Source organism: Peromyscus eremicus, chromosome 8a, assembly GCF_949786415.1.
Source record: "Peromyscus eremicus chromosome 8a, PerEre_H2_v1, whole genome shotgun sequence".
Classification (NCBI taxonomy): Eukaryota; Metazoa; Chordata; class Mammalia; order Rodentia; family Cricetidae; genus Peromyscus; species Peromyscus eremicus.
Window position 1 is genome coordinate 43661424 of NC_081423.1, and position 21145 is coordinate 43682568.

A 21145-nucleotide genomic window follows, 5' to 3' on the forward strand; every position below is an offset into this window, starting at 1 on the left:
TAAAATTTAAAAAGCAATTAAATTAATTTTGCTTCCCTTTAAGAAGCAAAAGGGACTTGGAGACTTGGGCCTGGGCTCCTCAGGCCTCCTCATCTTCATGGACCAACCCAGCTTCCAAAATGCTCAATCATCTTTTGATACCACCCAAAACATCATACACATCTATGGTACTTAAGTATGATACATACTTAAATCTATGGTAGAAGCATCATACTTGACTACTACATTACTCTGAGGGTAGGTTAGTAGACCTGGAGTTTACAGCCAGAGTTTCATCTGGTCTTGGCACTGTCTTTCAATAGCCTGTGTATCTTGATTTAAAACTGCATAATTTGCGATTTCGATTTGGAAAATGCAATTGTAAGTGAGAATGGTAAGCCCATGCACTTGGCTCTTGAAGAGGCCTGGTTCAATTCCCAGAACCCACATGGTTGTTCACCGTCATCTGTAACTATAGTTCCAGAGGATCTGCTGTTTTGACCTCCACGGGCACCAAGCATGCACATGGTGTACAAACATACATGCAAGCAAAACACACATTAAAAAGAATACATCTAATTTTAAAATTAAATAAAACAAAAAAGCAAAAAACAAAAACCACAGTACCCCAAACCAAGGTTAGCAATAAATGCTCTTAAAACTGAGCCATCTCTCCAGCCCCGTTTTTATTTGTTTGTTTGCTTGCTTTCTTACTGAGACTGATACTAGCTGTGCAACCCAGCTGACCTCAAATTAGCAGCAATCTTCCTGCCCCAGTGTCTTAAGTATTACAGGCTGCCCCAGCCGGCTAGACCCCAGCGGTTCTCTTTTAACGCCTTTACAAAATGAAGTCATAAGACTTTCTGCCCAGCTCCTTTTCCGTCACTATCAAAGAGTAAAGAGGATCCAAGTTCACGATTCACTACCTCAGGTTTCCCTCTCTGCCTTGCAAACTCGTTCTTGTGGGTCTGGCCCTGTCGGGCCAAAGTGTAGACCTGGCTGCGTCCTGGTACATCGCACCTCCACGAGAGAGGAACGGATAGTTTGTGCTCTCCACGTGGTCTGCCCGGACTCCGAATCTCGAAGCACCGGGCGCTCAGGAGGACTCTGTTCTCGGTGCGCTTCCTGATTCTGGCTGCTTTGCCTCCGGCGTCAGACCTCAGTTCCCAGCGCTGTGAGCTATAGGCAGCGTGGATCTCCGCCGAAGCTGCAACTATGGGGATCTTGGAGAAAATCTCGGAGATCGAGAAGGAGATCGCTCGGACGCAGAAGAACAAGGGTGAGGGCGGGATCGGAGGGGTCTCCCTTTCTACCCTCCTCGTTTTTCTTGTCTGTAAAATGAGGGAGCAGCTGGAGCCGCTTCGGAGGCCGGAGAAACGCCAGAAAAGTGCCCAGGCGTGCATGAGGCGGGAGTGGGGCCCGTGCCGCGATGTGGTTTCGGGTTCTTGACAGATCTGATCTGTGCTGGACTCGGTGATGGAGTAGGAAAATCTCAGTGCACACAATAAGCCCATGACCCAGAAAGGCAATGCCGGGGAATTTGCCCTAGGCTCCCAGCTGCCGGGCCTTCATGCTGCGAAGGGCAAGAAGAACTCTCACAAATCAGCTTGCCCCAGCAGACAGGCAGGCGCCAGCGAGGTAGTGTCGAGGAAATAGGGACTAGAGAATTTGTCCACCAGGTACTTGCTATGAAACCTCGTAAAGTCATGTCACCCGATGTCCTCATCTGTAGATGGGGATACTTCCTGCTCTGTTGTATTTCACATGTGCAAAGCCCTTGCCACAGAGTGAGTACTTAATATTTAAAGTAAACCATCCCAAATATACAGCATTAAGAAAGCAGCAAATCTGAACCTCAGACTGTAAGGATTGGAGATCAGTGGAAAGAGGAGATGGAATTGCCCAGCGGTGTTCTTGGGTGCTTTTCTGAGTCTTGCAGAAATATGATAAAGGAGTTAGTACTGCTCTCATCCCTGTTTTGCAGATAATAAACTGATGGACAGGCTAAGGGACTTTTCTAGCCAGTAATGGCCGGGTGGGATTGATCAGGCAGCAACAGGTTCATAGGTCCTGAGGCAAGGACGGGGGTCAGTTTGTTCAGTTCTGTGATGTATTGGGGAGTAGTAGATGGTCAGAGAAGGGTGGAAGAAAACAGGCAGGACAGGTGAGGTCTTGGTTCTCAGCCTCAGACATATCCCCTTCATTATGAAGATTTTGTAGCACCTGAAATAGAATTCCTTTTCAATAATGTGACCTATTTGCCCCCAGAATTTGAAAACAGTGTGGTACCCTAATAATACTATAAAGGAGGAAGAAAAGGGAAGCCATTTATGGTGAAAAAGTATGTTTTTCCCTTCATGAATGCTGGGTGCTGTCAAAATGCAGGAAGTCAGAACAAAGCACAAGATACCCATACCTCTGCCTGAGGGTGCAGAGATGGACACATTAATGCAGGGAGGCGTGTGGCCTCCTGGGTTCTCTCAGAGGTGCATCTCAGCATGGTGAATTTGTCTGTGCCACGGTGTCCCCTTCCTGCACACAGTGGTGCATCCATGGAATTCTCTGGACATCTTTGGGATGTGACAAGTCATGAAGGATTCAGGGACTTCCTGGCTGTTCAGAATTGCCTCATAATCTTTAGGGCAGCTGCCAGTAAAGATTAAAGCATCAGAGTGAGCAGAAAACAGCCTTGTAACCTTTTTTTTTTTTTTTGCCCCAGGTACCATTAGTGCTACCCACTCATGATCTTTATCCACTGTCATGAGTGCTGAGGTCCCAGTGAGAGATACAAAGGGGGCCTTTGAAGCAAAAGGTGGCTCTTCTGGTCTCCTTGAGGTGACTGTTGTCTGGGCTTGATGTTCTCAGTTAGCGCTTGACCCTGTGTGGGTCCACATCTGACCCATCTGGTGAAGATCCTGATTCTTATTTCTGCCTTGATTTACATCCTCCAGCCACTGAGTACCACCTGGGCCTGCTGAAAGCAAAACTGGCCAAGTATCGTGCCCAGCTCCTGGAACCATCCAAATCAGCCTCATCTAAAGGAGAGGGCTTTGATGTCATGAAGTCAGGCGATGCCCGAGTGGCCCTGATTGGCTTTCCCTCTGTGGGTAAGGTCAGTGATGGTCCACATGGACCTTGGGGAGAACAATAGAGGGTCACCTACCCACATGACCATCCTCACCTCCCCTCAACGCCTCACCTCACTGTCACCCTGACTTACACTTCTTAGCAGGAATAGTTGGCCTTCCAACTCAGCCAATGACACACGTGAAGTGATGGAGTCACTGTGGAGTTTTCTAGAAAGCTTCTGGAAAGCGGCTTAGTTTAATGTCGTGTCCATATTGACTTTTATTTTATGTGGGAAGTAAGATTAAATAAGCATGATTGCCAGGGTAAATAAGGTTTTAATACATTTTAAGATTGATTTGGGGGCTGGAGAGGTGGCTCAGAGATTAAGAGCACTGGCTGTTCTTCCAGAGGTCCTGAGTTCAATTCCCAGCAACCATGTGGTGTCTCACACCCATCTAAAATCATATCGGGTACCCTCTTCTGGCATGCAGGCATGCATGCAGACAGAAACACTGTATACATAATAAATAAAAAGATTGATTGGGGGTGGGGGGGCACATGCCATGTTGGAGATCAGGGGACAGGGTCCTTAGGGTGGAACCCAGGTTGTCAGGCTTAGTGGCAAGTACCTTTTATCTGCTGAGCCATTTCACCAGCCAGTATATTTTTAATACTAGAATGATCTTGGATTTTTAATGATCTTGGATTTTTTTGTGTTACATAGAATTCCCACAGTCCATAATTCCCACAGTCCATATAACTGGGTTCTTTATTGGTAACATTGTTACATAAGGACAACACCCTTGTTACAACTCATGTATCAATATCAAACAGATGTCATTGTGTCCATACTTTGATTCAGATCTCCTTCATTTCTCCCTGCCAACCTAGATTCGCCCATCATGTTCACTTGTCATGACTCCCTAATTCTAGGCAGCCTCAGCATACTTTGATTTTTACTTTTTGTTTTCCTATTGTTTTGAGACAGGTCTTACTATGTAGCTCTGCCTAGCCTAGAACTGGCTCTGTAGACCAGGCTGGCCTCAAACTCACAGAGATCCACCTGCTTTTGCCTCCTGAGTGCTGGGATTAAAATTCTGCCCCACCGTGTCTGGTCCTGATTTTTAGTTTTATTTTACACATGTATGTGTGTACATGTGGAGGTTAGGACAATGTCAAGTGTCATTTCTCAGGTTTCCCACCTTGTTTTTTAAGACAGGATATCTCACTGACCTGGACCTTGCCAAGGTCCAGCCTAGGCTAGGCTTCCTGACCCAACCCCAGGGATTCTTGTGCCTCCACCAGCCTACCCAACCAACCCCCAGTGCTGAGGTTATGGGACCACACCTGGCTTCTTTACATGGGTGCTGAGGAATCAAACGCAGGTTTGCCACACTTTACTGATTCAGCAATTTCCCTGGCCTTTTTTTTTTTTTTTTTTTTTTTAATTTTTATTTCATGCGCATTGGTGTTTTTGCCTGCATGTATGTCTGTATGAGGGTGTCAGGTCTCCTGGAAATGGAGTTACAGACAGTTGTGAGCTGTCATGTAAGTGCTGGGGATTGAACCCAGGTCCTCTGGAAGAGCAGTCAGTGCTCTTAATCACTGAGCCATCTTCCCAGCCCCCCTTTTCTTAACCCCCTTCAGTGCTAGAGATAACAGCCGTCTGCCACTGAGCCATAGTCCCAGCCCAGTTTGATGCTCTTGACATTTTGGTGAAGTGCTGCTTCGGTGCATGAGGTCCTAGCTTTGGGACTGTCTGTCTGCTTCAGCACACTCCCACAGTGTGTTCCTCCAGCCCAGCCTGGCTCCAGAGGCCTGTCTGATCTGATCTACTTCCTGCCCTGGTCTAGGATCTGCCATTTCTCCAAGGAGGCCTCCTGCTTCCCTTTTTGGGAAAATAGTTGTAGAAATGAAGACCAAAGTGCTGATTTACTCTTTAGCAGGACGACTGGCCTACAGATAATAGAGCAGGACAAAGCTGGACACAGGAGGCTGCTCAAAAGCAGGCCTGTAAGCACTCTCTGGGTCCGCACCAGGAGCGGGGGCAGCTCCTGAATCTGTCACAAAGCAATGCACCAAAGAAGGGAATAAGCAGGGCTGGAGAAATGGCTCAGAGGTTAAGAGCACTGGCTGCTCTTCCAGAGGTCCTGAGTTCAATTCCCAGCAACCACATGGTGGCTCACAACCATCTGTGATGAGATCTGGTGCCCTCTTCTGTCATGCAGGCATACATGCAAGCAGAACACTGAATACACAATAAATAAATAAACCTTTTTAAAAAAAAAAAAAAAAAAGGGAATAAGCAGCAGCCACCGTCCCCTGGCGTGCTTGCTATGGGCCAGGCACGATTGTTTGCTTCGTTTGCCCCTCTGTAACTGCTGTGTCTGTGAAAGGAAGCCATGTCCCTAGTGAGTCCTGTGGCAGGTACCGCCTGCCTTGCAGGGTGGCCCTTCTGATCCAGGACCAGGAATGTACCCAGTGTTAGCCCCCGGTGTCGTTGCTGGGGATGGGGGCAGCCACTGCTCTCAGATCCTGCTTCTCTGCCCATGTGACACTCCCTCTACACCCCCAGAGCCGCAGCAAGCTCAGAATTCTGGCTTCACTAGGGCAGTAGGGCCAGAGAAAGGCTGCTGGTACAGGTAGGGAGAGCTTAGGAACCAGGTCTCTCTCCTGAGACAGGCGTGAGGCCTCCAAAGAGCCTGGACTCTGGTGCCAGTCCACGTCTGCAGGCTAGAGACCATGCTCTCCTCTGGGCAGTCACTCTCCACGCTCACTCGAGTCCCCGGGCTAAGGTCAAGGAAGCTCGCTCTCTGTCTACCCAGGCAGCCCCTCGTCCCCTAGGGCCTTGCCCGGGAGTCTGAGTTGGGACCTGTGAGGGCAGTAGCCTCCTTTTTCTCCTAGTCCACCTTCTTGAGTCTGATGACCTCGACAGCCAGCGAAGCTGCCTCCTACGAGTTCACCACGCTGACGTGCATCCCCGGGGTCATTGAAGTAAGTGGAGCGCCCCAGGCCCTGCCTAAAAGAGGTGTGCTTGTGTTTGCACTTGGGAGTGCTCACTGTCTGCGAGCTGAGGGAGCTGCCCTGTGTGGGGACACCCTGAGAAGTACCTGGCTGGCCTAGAACCCTGGCTGGCCCAGTAGATCTGGCCCATATATGGCAGCTCTGTCCAGTGCCCCTCTGTTCTCGGCCCCCTGCGCATCCAGCTCTGGTCGCTGATTGCTGGCTGGTTGGTTCTTGAGCTCCCTGTAAAGTGCTTGCATGGGTAGCAGGTGTTGGAGCCTTGTGTCTCCAAAAGATGTATTGATTACTCAGCGATGTGTTCAGTGAGCCTTCCCAGGCAGCTCCAGCACTTAGGTGGTGGTCTGTTCCGGGCTGAGGTGACAAGGCCCAGACTTGGCCACGGTTGGGACCAGCTGTGGGCCCGTTGTAGGTGCCTAGGCCCAGGCAGGCTCCTGGCCACAGTGGCCCAGCCTTGCCTCACCCTTTTCTTCTGCTTCCTAGTACAAAGGTGCCAACATCCAGCTCCTGGACCTTCCTGGAATCATTGAAGGAGCAGCACAAGGTGAGAGCAGGGCAGGCGGGTGGGAGGCGGGTTGGAGCTCTGCCACTGAATGTTGAAATGGAGGGGGTGTCGTGGAGATCACCTTTGGATCCCTAGTCCTGGTACCCTTGCTTTCCAGACAGGACAAGCTACAATTCAGATGTTGGTGCCATATTCACTTTATGATCTTGGTCCAGTGATTGAATGTATATAAGCCAAGCCATAGTCTCCTTATCTTTAAAATGGGCATAGTCATACCGAATGCACAGCTGTGTTAAGGAATAAATGAACAAGTGTTCATGAAGCCTGGCTGGGCCTACTGCAGGAAGGGGAGGAAGGTCATTATCATCTATCATTCCACTTAAGGTGGTGACTTCTAGAACCAGCCTTAGCTGGGCTAAGGTGGTACACATCTGTATTCCCAACACTCAGGAGGCTGAGGCAGGAAGATCATGAGTTCAAGACCAGCCTAGGCTATATAGGTGAACCCTTGTCGCAAAAAATATAAATAAATAAAACCAGCCTCCGTGAGTGAACAGCTTATGGACTCTTTCCCAAATGCCAGGAAAATCATAGCACAGGATGGAATGGAATAGGAACAGTGAGGGTCTGTGAGGGCCTGGAGTCTAAGGTGTTTCAGGCTGCATAGGCACATTGTCCTACATCTTGCCTGTGCCTTATTGAGGCATACCCTTCCCTCTACCTGTCCAGGGCGAGGCCGTGGCCGGCAGGTGATTGCTGTAGCACGCACAGCTGATGTCGTCGTCATGATGCTGGATGCCACCAAGGGAGATGTGCAGAGGTCTGTGCAGCAGGGCAGAGGAACCCACAGGGCCAGTGACGGTCCCATGTGTCTCTGGCTAAGTGGTCTGTATCTAACCCAGCACCACCAGGCCTAGATGTCCTCTCTAGGTGGTGTCCAGCTCAGGTACAAGGGACACAGCCTAGCCTTGGTTATTACCCTCCCCTGCTTTCAGATGGGGGCACACCAGCCTGCCCCTAGCAGTAGGCCCCTGGGAGCTCCTCACCCTCCTCTAGGGACCCATGAAGGCACGGTCTAGCCTCCACTTTAGAAGCTCCACCACAATTTTGGGCTGTTGGATTGCTAGGGAAGGGGCTGGGGAAGGGAGCTGGCTTCTTTGTGGGCAAGCAGTGCTGCCTGGGCCATGGGGAAGCTACATGGCCTGCTTGGAAACAGCCTTTGAAGGCTCGGGCTTTGCCTAGGTCCCTGCTGGAGAAGGAGCTGGAGTCTGTGGGTATTCGACTGAACAAGCACAAGCCCAACATCTACTTCAAGGTATGTCCAGACTCTACCCAAGGGCAGCTTGGGGACTGCCTGGCCCTCAGCAAGGGACGGACAGCTGACCTGGCTGCCCCTTCAGCAGCAGCCTTCCCTGCCTCTCTCTTCTTCAGCCCAAGAAAGGTGGCGGCATCTCCTTTAACTCCACGGTCACACTGACGCAGTGCTCCGAGAAGCTGGTGCAGCTCATCCTGCATGAGTACAGTATCCTTCCCGGCTAGGGGGCGGGGCTAGGGGGTGGGGCTAGGGGCGGGGCTCCTAGCCTGGGGGCAGCTGTCGGGGCTCAGCCCCAGCCACACACTGACATTTGGCTTCCTGGCTCTTCATTGGATGTTCAGGTGGCCAGTTGACATCTAGAAGAAAGATAAGTTGTTCTGGGAAACTGTCCTGAGAACTGGGGGGTCTCTGGGTTGGAGAAGAAGCAGCAGCTATGAATGCACCTGTTGGTGGGTGCTAGAGGATGAGCGGGACTCCAGAGACAAGAGATAGCAATGAGTCAGACCAAGCAGGGGCGGGATGGCACTACCAGCCTTCGCATGGTGCTCCTGGACAGCATCTTGGGGTGCCAGGTGCTATTTCACCCTGACAGCAAAAGTTGAGGTCAGCTGTTTGTTGAGTTGTTTTTTCATAGTTTGTGGTTTAGGGAATAGAAGTGAGAGATTTCCTCAAGCCTTCAGAGCTGGCCAGGACATTTTATTGCTTAGTTCCCCGCTAAAAGACACATGGGGACACCAATACACAGCCTGTCCTTAATCTGAGCTACTCAGAGATCTTCAATGCCGAAGTACTCTTCCGAGAAGACTGCTCTCCAGACGAATTCATTGATGTGATTGTGGGCAACCGGGTGTATATGCCCTGCCTATATGTAAGTGGTGTGGTGGCCCAGGCTGCCTGTGAGGAAGGGGCACCCTGGCCCAGGCTACGTACCACTGCCCCCACCGACCTCAGTAGTCTGCTGAGAGGAACTGAGAGCTTGGGACCACCTCCCCTGCCTCAGTGGCTGCTGGAGTCTAGAGGCATGGAGAGCTTGGAACCAGGGTTCCAGCCCACGTAGTCCTTCCCTTTTGTGGGAGGAGGGGGGAAGGGGCGGGGGGAGGGGGCGGGGGTCTTCTCCAGCCAGAGGCATTGAGGGGAGTAGGCCCATGGGCAGGTGTAACATTTGAGGCCCTGGCCCTGGCCTGACTGCTCCTCCACTGCCCACCTCCAACTGTCCGATCTCAGGTGTATAACAAAATCGACCAGATCTCCATGGAAGAAGTAGACCGGCTAGCCAGAAAGCCCAACAGTGTAGTTATCAGGTAAGAAAATGGCTTCCTGACACTCTGCTGTCCATTCTGAGTGTTGGTTGCTTGTGTGTTTATCTTGAAGCAGCCTTTCTGCCTAGCCCTGGCTGTCCTAGGGCTCACTGTGTAGAGCAGACTGGCCTTAAACTCACAGAGATCCTCCTGCCTCCGCCTAGTACAGGGATGAAAGGCGGGCACCACCATGCCCCTTCTTTCTGAGTGTTCTAATCACTGGAGACAGGCCTGCTGGCTGGCCAGCTCAGCTTGGAAGAGAGCTAGACCCTCTAGCACGTGTGAGTTCACATAACCTAGCATCTCCTCCCAGGGGATAGTTCGAAGCCTAGGAGTTGCAGGAAGGGCTCCCATAGCTGCTGGAGACGGTGTTCTGTCACGTCTGGCAGGCCCCGCTTGAAAAACAACAGCAAGGCTAACGGGTTATAAAGCTTGGTAGTGAGTACAGGTCCTAGAAAGCTGGGTATGACCACCTGTGTTGGCACCTTGGGAGATGTGTGCTGTCAGGAAACTCAACTCTGGGTGGGTGAAGTCCACCTTGGCCACCACTCCCTGCCCTTTTTTTTTTGGTTTTTCGAGACAGGGTTTCTCTGTGTACCTTTGCGCCTTTCCTGGAACTCACTCTGTAGTCCAGGCTGGCCTCGAACTCACAGAGATCCGCCTGGCTCTGCCTCCCGAGTGCTGGGATTAAAGGCGTGTGCCACCACCGCCCGGCCTCCCTGCCCTCCTTTATTGACTAGGGCACAGGTCACAGGTCACAGGTGGCTCATTCCCCAATGCCACCCTGCAGGGGGCTCCTCTTCAGGGGGTTTATACTAAGTCCTCTGCTTCTTTGCCTTCCTCAATCAAACCAAGTGTTCTGACTGCTCCCCAAGGGCCTGGCCTGTGGGGACAAGTGACAGCTGAGGGTTGCCTCCTAGACACAGTAGCTACTGCAAAGGACAGCATCCCTCCTGCTGCCTCCCAGATACTTTGGCTGCCTAGGACATACTCATCCTTGGCGTGGGAGGTGGACACCTCTCCCTGCTCGTGCTTAGCATGCACTCAGGGCCACCTGGGTCTGGCTGTCCCAAAACCTAAGTTCTCCCCTCTGTATTCTAAAATACCTGTGGGTGGCCCTGGGCCTTTAGCAATATATCTGTGCTCTTTAGGGGAGGGTGAGCATGCCCACAGTCCCAATACAGCAGGCCTCTGTCCCTAAAGCAGATACCATGGGTTCCCTATAACGTGCAACCAGAGTGATCCACAGGGGATGCTAGTTCTATTAGTCATGATGCCGGGTAACCAGAGGCACAGCTGCCATCATGATAACCTGCTTGTTCCTGGCAGTGATGGCAGGGCCACATTGGCCTTGGTAGTACTCTCCAGCAGTAGACTGTGGCCTCTGAGCCTCAGGACCCCGTCTGCCTGACACTCCCTTCCCTGCAGCTGCGGCATGAAGCTGAACCTGGACTACCTTCTGGAAATGCTTTGGGAGTACCTGGCCCTCACCTGCATTTACACCAAGAAGAGAGGGCGTAAGTCGAGGACAACTGCTCAGAAATGACTGCCCCCCCTTCAACTTTCCCAGGGCTACCAGCCTGCTTGTGCCACCCAGAGGTCTCTGTGCCAGTTTGTCTGTTAGAGCAAGCCCATGTGGCAGAGATGCTAGCTATGGGTAGCTAGTCTGGAAGCTGCACCAGGTCCCCACTGGCCACAGCAGTCCTGCTTTCTTGCCTTCCCTCCACAGTAGCAGGCCCCTGGGTAGGTTCCCACTCTGTCTTCATCCCGGTACACTCGTGCTCGTATGGCCCAGCTTACCTGAGCTTGGGGCAGCCTGTGGTAACCCTGCCCTTGTAAGCTAGGAAAAGCTATAGCTTCCCTCCCAGACTTCAGCATCCACTCCCCCTGCCCATTCTCCCATCCCACCTATTCCAGTGGCTCCTCCCTGGGTTCTGGAGTGAGGGACAGGGTGGCATAGCACAAGGTTCCATGCTGCAGGTGTGACAGAGCAAGGAGCAAGGCTGGGGGACTTGGGAATTGGAAAGGGTCTCTGCAGCCAGTGCCCTGTCATAAGGAAGCCCAATCCAGCACAGGCAGAGACTGGTTGACATGCCTCCATCTCCCTACAGAGAGACCAGACTTCACAGACGCCATCATTCTCCGGAAAGGGGCCTCTGTTGAACACGTGGTAAGTTGAAGCCTATCTGAATGGACAGAATAATGAGGCCTCTGAGCTGTTTGTTCTAGCCAGAGTAGGGAGAGATGGGGTAAGGCAGGCTTGCCTTGCCTTACCTGGTTGTTGGACACTGAGATAGGTTCCTCCAGTGAGGTGGGCCGTGGGGGTGGGAGTGGGGGGTCTTACTTCCTATCCTGTAGGGTGAGGTAACAACTGCTGGGTGGCTAAGATCACATTGAAAAGGCTCAGCCGGCCTGGCCCTGAGAAGGTGCCATCGTCTCTGCGTCCCATGCTGCAGGGTGGTTTGGGCTGTCAGTGGTGTCTCCCTTCACCCTCGCTGTTAGGTTCCAGGTTCTCTAGTGTATATGGAGCTAAGCCTGGGAAAGACCGTTCAACCAGTTTCTTCCCCCCACCTGGTAGCAAAGCCACTGCTCAGAGTTCCCCCCTCCTGTGACCGCCATTCAGTCCCCAAGGGCTCCTGAGGGAGGCCCAGCTATTCTGCCTTGGTCCCCAACTGCCTGAGTCCAGGATGGCCGTGGCTGCTTCCTGCTTCATGAGTTCATTGAACATCAGCACCAAAGATGGTAGCCCTGGTTTTTTGTTTTTTCTTTTTTCTTTTTCTTTTTGGGTCGTTTTAAGACAGAGTTTCTCTGTGTAGCTTTGGTGCCTATCCTGGAACTTGCTCCATAGACCAGGCTGGCCTTGAACTCACAGAGATCCACCTGCCTCTGCCTCGAAAGTGCTGGTATTAAAAATGTGTGTTACCACTGCCTGGCAGCAGCCCTGGTCTTACCAGAGCTTAGCAGATGTCAGCCCCCTGTCCCCAGAGCTCAGCAGTTGTGTGGGGGTCATGGGCTGTGGTATGCTCACATGTAGTTCAGGAAGAAGTTTGGAGGGCATGGACGAAGATGCCCTGGAGTCCAAACTAAGACAGTACAAACTTGAAGGAGCATCCCAGGCAGGGAGTTCTGGGTTTGGGTGCCTTTCCCTGTTGGAATCACTGCCCGGCACACACCCTAAGTAGCTCCAGCCACACAGCCACGTTCCTGGTTCTTTTCTTAGGTTTTGTTTTCCTCCAGCCCTGTTATTCTCAGGATCTGGTCTCTGGAGGCAGGGAACCAGCCTTTCCCTCAGAAAGACAGTGGTAGGGCAGACCAGTAGCCACTCTCTTACAGCCTTTCACTGGCAAGTCTAGCCTGAGCCGACTGGGTACCAGCCGCGTGGCACTTGGACACACAACCAAGCTAGTCACCCCCTCTTCTGGGCCCAGGTTTCATGGTCATGGGCTAAGGAGAGTTGACTCCAGTCTATCCTGGAGCCATGACTGTAGTGCCCCCTGCTGGGAACTCCAGACACAGGCACTGGCCCTTCTAGAAGAGCGTGCTCTGCTTTGGACCAAGCTGCTTACCTAGAGTAAATTGGCTCTCACTATATATGGTGGGAAGAGCAGGCCAGCAAGAGAAGGGTGTGGTGTGTGTCAGGAAAAGCACACATAGAGGCCCAGAGGCAGGGACAAAGGGATCAATGGGCACAGGCACTCAGAGGAGAAAAGGCCAGTGGGGTGGGAGAGGACCTTTGGCCTTTGCTCAGAGCCTGGACTTTGTCCCAGAGAAGTCTTCCCTGTAAGGAAGAGGCCTGCTCCTACCCTGAGGCATGCAGTGCAGCCTAGCTGCAGGCTGAGACCAGAAGAGCCAGTCAAACCTGCAAGGCCTCCCAACTCTTCATCTTGTGCCTCAGTCCCTCTTCTGGCGATGACAGGCCCCTAGGGCCTTTGTGATATACCTGCCCTGGCCCTGCAGATGAGCACTGGTGGCCTTGTCTATGAGAGGCAAGAAACCCTGGAGCAGAAGACTCTGAGGGGTGCCCTTCCATCTCTAGTCCACTGGCTTTTTTCGGGGCACAGGGGCTGGTTTTTGAGGGAGTGTTTCCCTGTGTAGCTCTGGCTGTTCTGGAACTCACTCTGTAGACCTGTCTGGCCTTGAACTCAGATCCACCTGCCTCTGCCTCCTGAGTGCTGGGAATAAAGGTGTGCGCCACAACTGGCCTGCCAGGCATTTTTCTTACAAGATTACAGGGAAGTGCCCTTCTCATGAAAGAGGCCCCTGGTGAACCTGTGGTAAAATGAGCCTGCCGGAAGTGTCCTTTCCATCAGGCATAGCATAATAATGGCAAACCGCAGAGGAGGAACATTGGCTATCGTGGATATGAGGGGTGATAGAACTATGCTTTTAGAATGCCGCTGGCATCCTTTCTTTTTTTTTTTTAAGTGATGACCAGACCAAACTGAGCTTCAAAACTCATTTGTAGGCCTGAGCTGACCTCTAGGCCGCGTTCACTCTCTGTCCTCGAGGTGGGGAAGTTAGGATTGGTGGTTATGTTTGGTACTAACAGTCACCCACTCGGTCAGTTGACTTACCGTGTCTGTTCAGGAAATGTTCTTGCAGGTCTGGGCCTGTAAGATTCCTGAGCATGTGGGGGAGGAATGATGTTGCATAGTCCATTCACAGCCACCTCCGCTGTGCTGTACTGTTGTCTCACCATGGCAACCAGCGGTCCATATTCTGGGGCAATTGCCAGCTGCCCCTCGGGGTCTTCCTGTGGCCTTCATCCCACCCAGGAGCACTGAGGGATACAGGCTGGGCCCAGGAGAGGAATGGGATGTGGTATGCAAGATGCTGTAGGCCACAGCCGGAGTCAGGACGCTTGAAAGCCTGTTAGGACTCCAAGGGTCTCTGGGTGTTTTGAAAGCCTTCCTGACCTTTTCTAAGGGAGCATTTGTCTAGTTGTCCAGGAGAGACAGGCAGAGGGCTACTGCCTGCAGAAATGCTCCTGGGTATGATCTCAGACCCACTCAGAGCTGGGCGTGGGTGGGGTGGAGCAAGGGCACGTGGCCTGGGCTGTCGAAGCACCTCACATGGGATGGTTGCTCACAAGCCCCAGCTTTTATGTACAGCCAAACTCTGGCCCAGTTGCAAGGCCTCATCTCCCTGACTTTCCTGTCCCCTAGTGCCACCGCATCCATCGGTCACTGGCCAGCCAGTTCAAGTATGCCTTGGTGTGGGTGAGTTTGGGCAGGAGCTGAGTGGGAGGCTAGCCCCAACAGCCCCAGGGTTAGGCTCATCCTTGACAGCATCTTTGCCCTTCTGCATGGGGACACTCATGTTTGTCTGTCCAACCCCATGAGTAACCTGAATTGGAAGCAGGTCTCTCCAAGAATAAGTGGGATACCTCACTGTCCAGGCCCACGGGGTTTGTGCTGCAGGACTCCCCACTTTCTCCTCCCCCGACACCCTGCTGTCTTCCTGCTGCCTTGGCCATCCAGAGACTGACATGTCCCCTCTGCTCTCTTCCATCAGGGTACCAGCACCAAGTACAGCCCTCAGCGGGTAGGCCTGACTCACACCATGGAGCATGAGGACGTCATCCAGATTGTGAAGAAGTAGTCACACCACCAGCCTGCCGGCGTGGCTCCTGGAAACTTGGACCCCCTGGGACACACAAACCCCAGGAAGGGACTCAAGTCAGCTCTTTCATAAGCTTCTTCAGTAAGCAGTGTTGGGACAGGCGAGGCTGGGGGCCAGGGCTTTGCTGAGAACATTTCCTATAAGCCTGTTCTTACGATAGGCTTCCTAAGGAAGCTGCAGGCTGTGTCCATCTGAGCACTCAAGGAACTAGTTACCCACATCCTCCCAGCCAGAACTCAAGCTAACCCAGGCTCAGGGTCGGCCTGCCTGGGTCTCTGAGACCGAGACTTCTGACAGCAACTCTGGCACTTAGTGGGCTCAGGATGAAACCTCACACAGGTCCTCCCAACACAGGGCTGTCCCTCGTGGAAGCCAGGGCCCAGCCAAAGTGTCCTAAAGTGCCTCCCCCTTGGGGCCCCTCTCAGAGCAGCCCCGCCTGCCTGGTGGGGCCTGGGAGTCTGGCTCTGCTTCCTTCTAAGCTCCTATCTGCCCTCCTTTCTGAAATAAAAGAACGAAAGTGATTCCTGCCCAAACCAGGGCAATTTGTATTTCTGTTGTTTGGCGAGGTCCAGGTGGGACAGCCGTAAACCCGGCTGTGAGTGGAAGGGGGTATAGCTTGGGCCTGTGAGGGACTGGCCTGGGCCTGGGTGACCAGGAGAAGGCAGTCTCTGCCCAGCCCAGGAAGACCGCCCAGAGGCTGTGGGTGCCCCACCCCCCATCACCATGGCTCCTCTAGAGGCCAAGCTCAGCTGCCAGGGTAGATAGCATCCTTAGGAAGCTCTCGAGGCTGTTGGAATAGCAGAAAGGCTTCTCTGGGTGCAGGATAGCTGATACTCAAGCCAGGATGGAGAGCCCACTGGTGCTGGCTAGGTCCTGTGCCTCTTCGTGGACAGTGTACAAGTACTCTTGGCTGCCTGAGAAGTGGGGCTTTGAGGTGCATTGCACAATTTCTGTGCAGTCAGGAAGGGAGAGAGCTCTAAGGCTAGAGTCAGACTAGCATGTGGAGCAGGCCTGCAGCCCAGCCTGCTGCTCTCCAGGCTGTTCCTTGCTCCCATGTCAGCTGCTCATGCTTTCCAGAGACAAAACAGGAATAATAGATGTCATTAAATATACATTGGGCCCCAGGCAGTCAGTGTGGCAGCCTGAGCCTCTAAGCAGCTCTGTGGAGGCAGACATAGGACCCCCAATAAACAGCATGCAGGTTGGGAGCCAGCCACGGGACCCAGGTAAGGGACTCTGGGTCCTTGGGGTTCTGCCACTAGCCTCTGACATTGCAGAGAAGGGGCAGCAGAAAGGCTGCCTTGGCCTTGGCTCACTGGGTACCCTTCTGAGCTTCACTGTCTCCTGTGAGATGGGCATGGTGCCCGTGTGACTCCTTGGCAACAGCGGCACACCAGGACAGGTAAAGATGTAGCTATTTGTTTCGGCTCCTTTCCCTAAGGGTCCAAGGGACAGAATCCGTCAGAGCAGCTGTGTTCCCTACTCAACTGCAGGAAAGCCTCAGTCCGGGAGAGGATGCTCAGGCCATGAGCTCACTTGGCAGCAACCAAGTCCAGGCCTGCTCTGTTCTTCCAGGGTGGGTGGGAAAGGTGGGGAGCTGGGTCGGAGACGGTTCTGACTTGATTCTGACTTGATTCCTGGACTAGCTATATGTTTATATGTCAGGTGTCCCCATCTGTCCTGTCCTGGGCTGTGTGGCTCTAGCCATTCTGGTCCTACAGTCTAAGCCTGCAAGTGAAAGGAATGTACCTATGTACACCTAGAATAGAGTGATATGGCAGCTCATTGTGCCTTTTGGGTAGGACCCACCCCAAGCATCCCCAAGGTTACCAACTCATGTCACCAGGGAACTGTCAACCACCCTGATTCCTTCCTCTGTCATTCCAGACATCCCTCAACAGAAATCCCAGGCTCATCTGGCCTTCTAAGGAATGAGGTATCCCCTCACTGCCCTGGTGCCTCACTCCTTGTCTGTCTTGCCTCAAAGTCCCAACTTGAAATACCTCTCTGATACCCCACATCCACCTGTATTCCCTCTCCAGGGTAGAGGAGTCTGTGCAGGGCCCACAAAAGATAGATAGATAGATAGATAGATAGATAGATAGATAGATAGATAGATAGATAAACTCCTGGGTCTATACAGTTGATTTGCTATCTAGTCTGTCTTAGCTAGGGTTACCATGACAAAATGCCACTGAGAAAGTTCACTCCAAATCCTAGAGACCCAAGGCCTAGGTCAGAGTGAGCGGGCTGCTTTTCTCTGATCCCTCCTAGCTCCCGAAGGCTCCTTTTTGCTGTGTTCTCAAGTGTCCTTTACCTTGTGTACCTTCACCCAGAAGGTTAAGTGCCCAGGCTATCTTCCCTTTTGTCCACCTCCCTTTTGTGATTTACTTTCCCAGGCGCAGTTCCCTCACCCATCAGTGTCTCCACCAAACAGCTCCTGGTGCCACATGTTGCAAAACAATCATGCATTCAATCCGTGCTTCCTTGGCCTTCCCAGGCGCAGCACACAGCCTCTATCTCCTCTCCTGTCTTTTCTCCCTCGTTGTTTTCAGAGAATCAGGGTCCCTTTTGCAGGTATGCAATCTCACAAATAAAAATAAAACAGGTCAGGCGGTAGTGGCACATGCTTTTGATCCCAGCACTCCAGTAGATCCCTGTGAATTCAAGGTCAGCCTGGTCCACAGAGCGAGTTCCAGGACAGCCAGGGTACATAGAGAAACCCTGTCTCAAAAAGATAAAAATAAAATAAAACAGACTCAGGAGAAAGTTCGAAGATCATTTCATTGGAGTTTGAGAGTAAGCAGCTGGGACCTTGCAACTCCTGGGAGGGTGGGTAAGACAAAGTCATGGTTTGAGTTACAAGTAAAGCAGGTGTGCTTTACAGAAAAAGTCTGCAAGCAGTTGCATGAATGGATGGTCTTTAGAAAGAGAATGGATGAGGCTAGGCATGGTAGTGTACACCTTTAATCCCAGCACTTGGGAGGAAGAGACAGGTAGATCTCTGTGGGTTCAAGGCCAGTCTGGTCAACAGAGCGAGTTCCAGTACAGCCAGGGCTACACAGAGAAACCCTGCTTCAAATAAAAGCAAACAGAAAAAAAAAAAAAAAAAAATGAGAGAGAAAATAGATAGTCATCAGGCTTAGGAGTTTGGAAAAGAAAAGCTACACCTTATGTGTGTGTGTGTGTGTGTGTGCGCGTAGTGTGTTTGCATATGCTTGCACCCAGGTGTGTGACTATCAGAGGTTGATGTGGGAGTCTTCCTCTATCACTCTCCGCCTTATTTCTTCAGACCAGGCCCTTTACTGAGCCTGCAGCTCATTGTTTCATTTAGAATGGCTGGCCAGCAAGCTGCAGGAATAACCCACCTGTTCCGGCTCCCCCAACCCCACAACTCGGTTTACAGACATAGGCCACTGTGCCCTGCTTCTATGTAGGTGCTGAAGATCCCCAACTTAAGTCCTTACGTTTACACAGCAATCATTTATCCACTGAGCCATCTCCCCAGCCCCAAAAGTTAAACGTAAAAAACAAAAACAAAAAATGTAGCCAGGCAGTGATGGTGCAAGCCTTTAATCCCAGCACTCAGGAGGCAGAGGCATTTATATCGCTTGAGTCTGGTCTACTGAGTGAGTTCCAGAACAGCCAGGGCTACACAGAGAAACTCTGTCTCTAAAAACGAAAACAAAATGGTTTTATTTTTAATTATGTGTATGTGTGCATCAGTGAAGGTGCCCACAGAAGCCAAAGGTGTCACATTGCCCTTGGAGCTGGAGTTACAGGCAGCTGTGCGCTGTCATGTGGGGGTTGGGAACCTGGGTTCTCTGCGAAAGCAGTATGCATTTTTAACCACTGAGCCATCTCTCCAGACCTAGATTGACTGTTTTAGGCAGGCAGGCTTAGAAGTGAGGATCTGTGGCCAGCAAGGTGGCTCAGCAGGTAAGGTGCCTGTTGCCAAGCCTGATAGCCTACGTTCTATCCTCAGGTCCCACATGGTGGAAGGAGAAAACTGACTTCAGTTGAAGCTGTCTTCTGATTTCCACATGCATGCACACACTATAAATAAAAGAATAAAAGCTTAAAACAATTCTGTAAACAATTCTATCACAGAAGGGCTTCTGGGGTATATTTGCATTAAGAGATAGTCATCCCATTTTTCTTCAGGAAGATCACCTTTCCTGAGGGATGGTCTCCTGTCCCATGATTGACAGCCTCATTTGGATTGACTCTTTTTTTTTTTTTTTTTTTTTTTTTTGGTTTTTTCGAGACAGGGTTTCTCTGTGTAGCTTTGCGCCTTTCCTGGAACTCACTTGATAGCCCAGGGTGGCCTCGAACTCACAGAGACCCACCTGGCTCTGCCTCCCGAGTGCTGGGATTAAAGGCGTGCACCACCACCGCCCGGCTTGGATTGACTCTTAAGGGAGGGATCAATAGTATGTTTGGAGGGCAATTTAGACTGCTATGGGTGTTTTGGAGAGAAGGTAGAGGGAGAAGGTCTCATACTGCCCAGGATGGCCTCATATTGACTGTGTAGCTAAGGAAGACCTTAAACATCTTGTCCTGATGCTGCCACCGCCCCACTCACCCCCGTTAGAGTGAATTCTGAGGTCCAGTGGGTGCCTCCTGGGATTTCCAGGTTCTTGTGTCCTAGAACAAGAAAGTGGATGGGGACATAAGGATCGTGGAAGAAGAAGAAGAAGAAATGGTTCATCAGTAAAGCACCGGGAAGAAGTGGGCTAGAGCGGGGGAGGGAAGGGAGGAGGTCAGCAACTCAGTGGTGCCTGCACCCCACAGGCTGGAACCTCCATGGTATCCTTGTAAGGTATGCTTTTTGCACGCGAGATACAGGTTGGCCTTGATGAGAAATGTTTCCAGTCTGGTGTCTTAATGTGGATATTTTCACTTTGCTCTTTGCCCTATTTTCTGTCATAACCATCCCCTGGGAGCCATGGTTCTAGAAGTCTTTTGGGCAGGCTGAAGGATAATGATCGATATACATAATTTTAAAAATTGTATGTACATGAATGTTTTGTCTGTGTATGTGTATGTGCATTTCTGTGCCAACAGAGGCCAGAAGAGGGTATCAGGTTGCCTGGAACTGGAGTTACAAATGGTTGTGAGCACCCATATGGTTCTAGAAAGCAAAGCCAGGTCCTCTGCTCGAACAAGTGTTTCTAATTGTTGAATCGTCCCTCCAGCCTGTTTTCTATAGGTCCTACATGCTGATGAGGGGTACAGTCCCTGCCTAGGAGGGACCCTGAGACTCCCAGTTACAGGGAAGCTTTGCATCCCGATAGTAGAAATTAGCTGAAGTCCCTGTATCACAAGAGTTTAGCCTGGAACTTGTATACTAGAAAACGCAAATTTTATAAGAAGGTTAAGAATACCAGGTCTAAACAAAAAATAACACAATTGCTGGGCAGCAGTGGCACACGCCTTTAATCCCAGCACTCAGGAAGCAGAAACAAGCGGATCACTATGAGTTCAAGGCCAGCCTGGTCTACAGAGTGAGTTCCAGGACAGGCACCAAAACTACACAGAGAAACCCTGTCTCAAAAAACCAAATAAATAAACAAACGAACAAACAAATCAATAACACAATTATGCCAACCCCAGAAAAGACAAGAGCCCAGGAAAGCAAAACAAAACAAAACAAAATAAAACCTGATATTCCTTTATTTTGTTTTGTTTTGTTTTTGGTAGAGTACATATTTTTTTCTTTTTTTTTTTTTAATTAACTTTTTTTCCTTTATTTTACAAACCGACCACAGTTTCCTCTCCCTCCTCTACTCCCCCCCCCCCCATCTATCCCCTTCCCCTAAGTTTTTAAGGGCAGCCATCACTGGAGTAGAAGGCCTCTCCTCCCTGTAGAGTGGGACATCCATCCCTTCTAGTGAGGTCCCCTTTGCAGAAGGGGACCCTGTCCCTCTGAGGGCAGCTGTTTGTCAGTGCCCTAGTTTCTCACAGCTGTGGAAAGAACTTGCCCCTTTAGAATCCTTCCTTTGGCCTGGAGTTTCTGAGGTGGTAGGTTATTAACTGCCTGAGAAATTCATTCTTTCCCAGTGCTCAGTGTAACAGCTGGGCTTGTTCTTGATCTACAAGTAGTTTCCTCTAGGCCTTTGGACCTTTCTATGTCAACATCCCAAAAAACAAATCTACACGTGAACTTGGAGTGTCTAGGGCCTGATGACTCCTGCACTTCTTCCAACTGTCTGCAGCAGACTGGCTGGAGAAATAAGCATCTAGCAACTATCTGACCTTAGGAAGCATTTCAATACCGCTGATTACAGTGAACATAATCATGTGTGTACTGTCTAAGTTGGCTCCCATACATCT

At 51.2% G+C, this 21145-nt stretch overlaps 1 protein-coding gene across 1 annotated transcript; it reads left to right on the forward strand.

Annotated features, from left to right (window-relative positions):
• The first annotated feature begins 1108 nt into the window (after nucleotides 1–1108).
• Nucleotides 1109–15330, forward strand: Drg2 (developmentally regulated GTP binding protein 2). Its single transcript, XM_059270808.1, has 13 exons — nucleotides 1109–1258; nucleotides 2931–3091; nucleotides 5953–6042; nucleotides 6553–6613; nucleotides 7304–7394; nucleotides 7817–7889; nucleotides 8006–8096; nucleotides 8660–8757; nucleotides 9114–9190; nucleotides 10616–10704; nucleotides 11299–11357; nucleotides 14353–14406; nucleotides 14702–15330. Exons 1-13 carry the CDS (start codon nucleotides 1195–1197, stop codon nucleotides 14786–14788), a joined length of 1095 nt encoding a protein of 364 aa, XP_059126791.1. The 5' UTR covers nucleotides 1109–1194; the 3' UTR covers nucleotides 14789–15330.
• Nucleotides 15331–21145: the final 5815 nt, after the last annotated feature.

Bases quoted from the DNA above. Each gene is read 5' to 3' on its own strand.
- Drg2 (XM_059270808.1), top strand. From the start codon at position 1,195: ATGGGGATCTTGGAGAAAATCTCGGAGATCGAGAAGGAGATCGCTCGG. The intron at 10,705-11,298 runs GTAAGTCGAGGA...ATCTCCCTACAG, and splicing joins TTACACCAAGAAGAGAGGGC to AGAGACCAGACTTCACAGAC. The intron at 11,358-14,352 runs GTAAGTTGAAGC...CCTGTCCCCTAG, and splicing joins GGGCCTCTGTTGAACACGTG to TGCCACCGCATCCATCGGTC.